This window comes from Plectropomus leopardus, unplaced genomic scaffold (genome assembly GCF_008729295.1).
Source record: "Plectropomus leopardus isolate mb unplaced genomic scaffold, YSFRI_Pleo_2.0 unplaced_scaffold27911, whole genome shotgun sequence".
Lineage (NCBI taxonomy): Eukaryota > Metazoa > Chordata > Actinopteri > Perciformes > Serranidae > Plectropomus > Plectropomus leopardus.
Genome location: NW_024630392.1, coordinates 1 through 2464, shown reverse-complemented (window position 1 = coordinate 2464; position 2464 = coordinate 1). Strand labels below are relative to the sequence as shown.

The following is a 2464-nucleotide window of genomic DNA, read 5'->3' as shown; positions in this document are numbered from 1 at the left end:
TTTTATATTTTAAATTATAAATATAATTTTCTGGACATTTATTACTATTTTTGGATGATATCCATAACAATAATAATTATTCATCCCAGCTAATTTTCAGACTAATAATTTTCAGAATTTTCATTTCCTTGTAAAAAAAAAAAAGTAAAAACAAAAAAGTCTTCAAGAAGGTGTTAAAAAACATCTAAATTCATTTTTTTCTTTTTTACTTCAAAATAATTTCAAATATATAATTAGGAGAATTCTAAGTGTAGTTTTCTGGACATTTTTCCTATTTTTTTATTTATAAAAATCCTCCCCAGTTAATTTCAGATCCCCTTTGTCAACTTTCACAATTTTTTTGCAACTTGTGGGACATTTATTTTAAATGCTCTTGAAAGGCATCTGAATGAAGCACAGTAAAACTGATTCAGGTGTTAAAGGGTTAACTGACATGGAACATGAAAGCGACAGCATCCAGTCTGACCTGGTCTGGTTGTAGTCCTGAGCTTGGACCAGCTCTGGATGTGGTCTGAACACCAGCTCGATCTCAGAGGTCGGCCCCTCTTTGTGGCGCCTCAGCGGAGGCGTTGGGCTGCCGCTGTCCGCCTCTGGCCCAGAGCCGTCATCGGACGCTCGCGGTCGCTTGCGGCTCGGCCCGGCCTCTGAGGGGGTCTGACCTGGCGGGTGAGGGGTGTGTGAGGGGGCCGAGTCATGAGACAGGTGTGAGCGGGCGTCGCCGTTGTCTTCACCTCCGCTGAAGGTGGTGTTGTCGCTCTCCTGCGTCGGCTTCTTCACCCGGTGGTTCCTGCAGGGCGGAGGAAACACAAAGTCGTGGTTAGTATGTGTACGTGAATCTGCAGGTGACCCCGCAGCCGCCTCCCCGTCTCCTCCCCCACCTCTCGGACCTGTAGCGGGCCTGCTGTCGGAGCCCCTCCTCGATGCTAGAGCTCAACGCCTCCTTGTTGTGCAGCCTGTTGAGTCGCTCCAGGACGCGGCGCTGATGAGCCTCGTACTCGTCCCGACTCGGGTAGATCTTCGAGATCAGGGCGTCGAAGTTTGAGTCTCGGCGCAGCGAACGCCTGGAGACCAGCTTCTTCCTACAAGTCGGACACTCTTTGTTCCTGGACAGGGAGAAGGACAAAACAAGCCCACTGACATGTCACCTGTGACTCTGGTGATTTAAACAAACTAATTCATGCCAAAAAATACGAGGGCGAGTTGCTGCTGTGTCGTGCTCACCCTGATCGCAGCGCCGTGACGATGCAGTCGGAGCAGAAGCGGTGCAGACACTCTTTGGTTGTCATGGTGTTCTTCAGCATGTCCAGACAGATGGGACACATCAGCTCGCTGTGCAGAGCGCGAGGAGACACCGCCACCTCCGTCCCATCCATGATCGCCTCCTGAAAACACACACACACGCACACATGCATGCATACACACACACACACACACACGCACACACACACACACACACACACACACACACACACACATTTTCCAGGGTTCACACACATTTTTACCAATAAATTTCCATGACTTTTTCAGGTCTTTGAAACAAATTTTAAAGACCAAGAAATAACGTTTCCTTGATTGAATTATGAGATGTAGTTGATAGAACGCACGCAAACCATGTTTTGACAGACAACATGAACTGCCAATGATAATAAGAATAGCACCACTGCGAACCAAATGCAGTGAACAACTTTGACCGTAGAACAGCTGAGTGTTTGACAGCCACAGCATTTCATCATGGCGGATTAAACAGCTGATGGTCCGACAGCAGCGCAGTGAGACAGACAAACAGAGCGCAGCTTCTCCTAAAAGCACCAAAGTGTCTGGAACAGACACATCTGCAGAGGTGGAAAGTGACTTCTTTAGACTTCTACAGACTACTTTGTGTTAGTTTCACGTTCAGTCAGATGTTCAACAGCCCGCTCCAGGGCGCGCACATGTCCGACAGCCCGCTCCTGTGCAGAAATGTGCGACAGTCCGCTCCAGCGCATGGACATGTCCAACAGCCCACTCCAGCGGGCACATATCTGACAGCCCGCTCCAGCACGCGGACATGACATTTAGAGAAAATACCCTCCAAACTCACTTTTCCTTGGAAAAAAAATCTTGATGAGTTTCTTATTTTTAATTTCAACATTTTTGGAGATATTTCAAGTAAAAAAAATCTGTCTCTCCGGCTTTCAAACTCCATGGTGTATCCACTGTTCGATCATGTGCTTGCCATCTCTGTTAAACTTTTATCAATTTCTAAATTGTAACAGCTGATTAATAAACATCGGTACACACACACACACACACACACACACACACACACCTACCTGAGGGCTCCTGTGAAGCTCATACAGACTCAGCTCCCAGGTCTTACTGGGAGCCTGGATGTTTACCGGCGCCGCCATGAAGACTGGTTCCCACAGTTCTTACTGGAGAGAGAGAGAACACATGAAAACTGTGCACCTGTGCCTGTGAGGTC

General features: G+C 47.4%; 1 protein-coding gene across 1 annotated transcript; it reads right to left on the bottom strand.

The window, feature by feature from the left end:
• Window positions 1-466: 466 nt before the first annotated feature.
• LOC121937930 (E3 ubiquitin-protein ligase RING2-A-like) lies at window positions 467-2411 on the bottom strand (the record flags this gene model as incomplete). The annotated part of the gene is made up of 4 exons (XM_042481220.1): window positions 2313-2411; window positions 1222-1382; window positions 879-1103; window positions 467-787 (listed from the first exon to the last, which is right to left on the bottom strand). Coding segments are annotated over exons 1-4 (785 nt in total), but the record flags the coding sequence as incomplete, so codon positions are not given.
• Window positions 2412-2464: the final 53 nt, after the last annotated feature.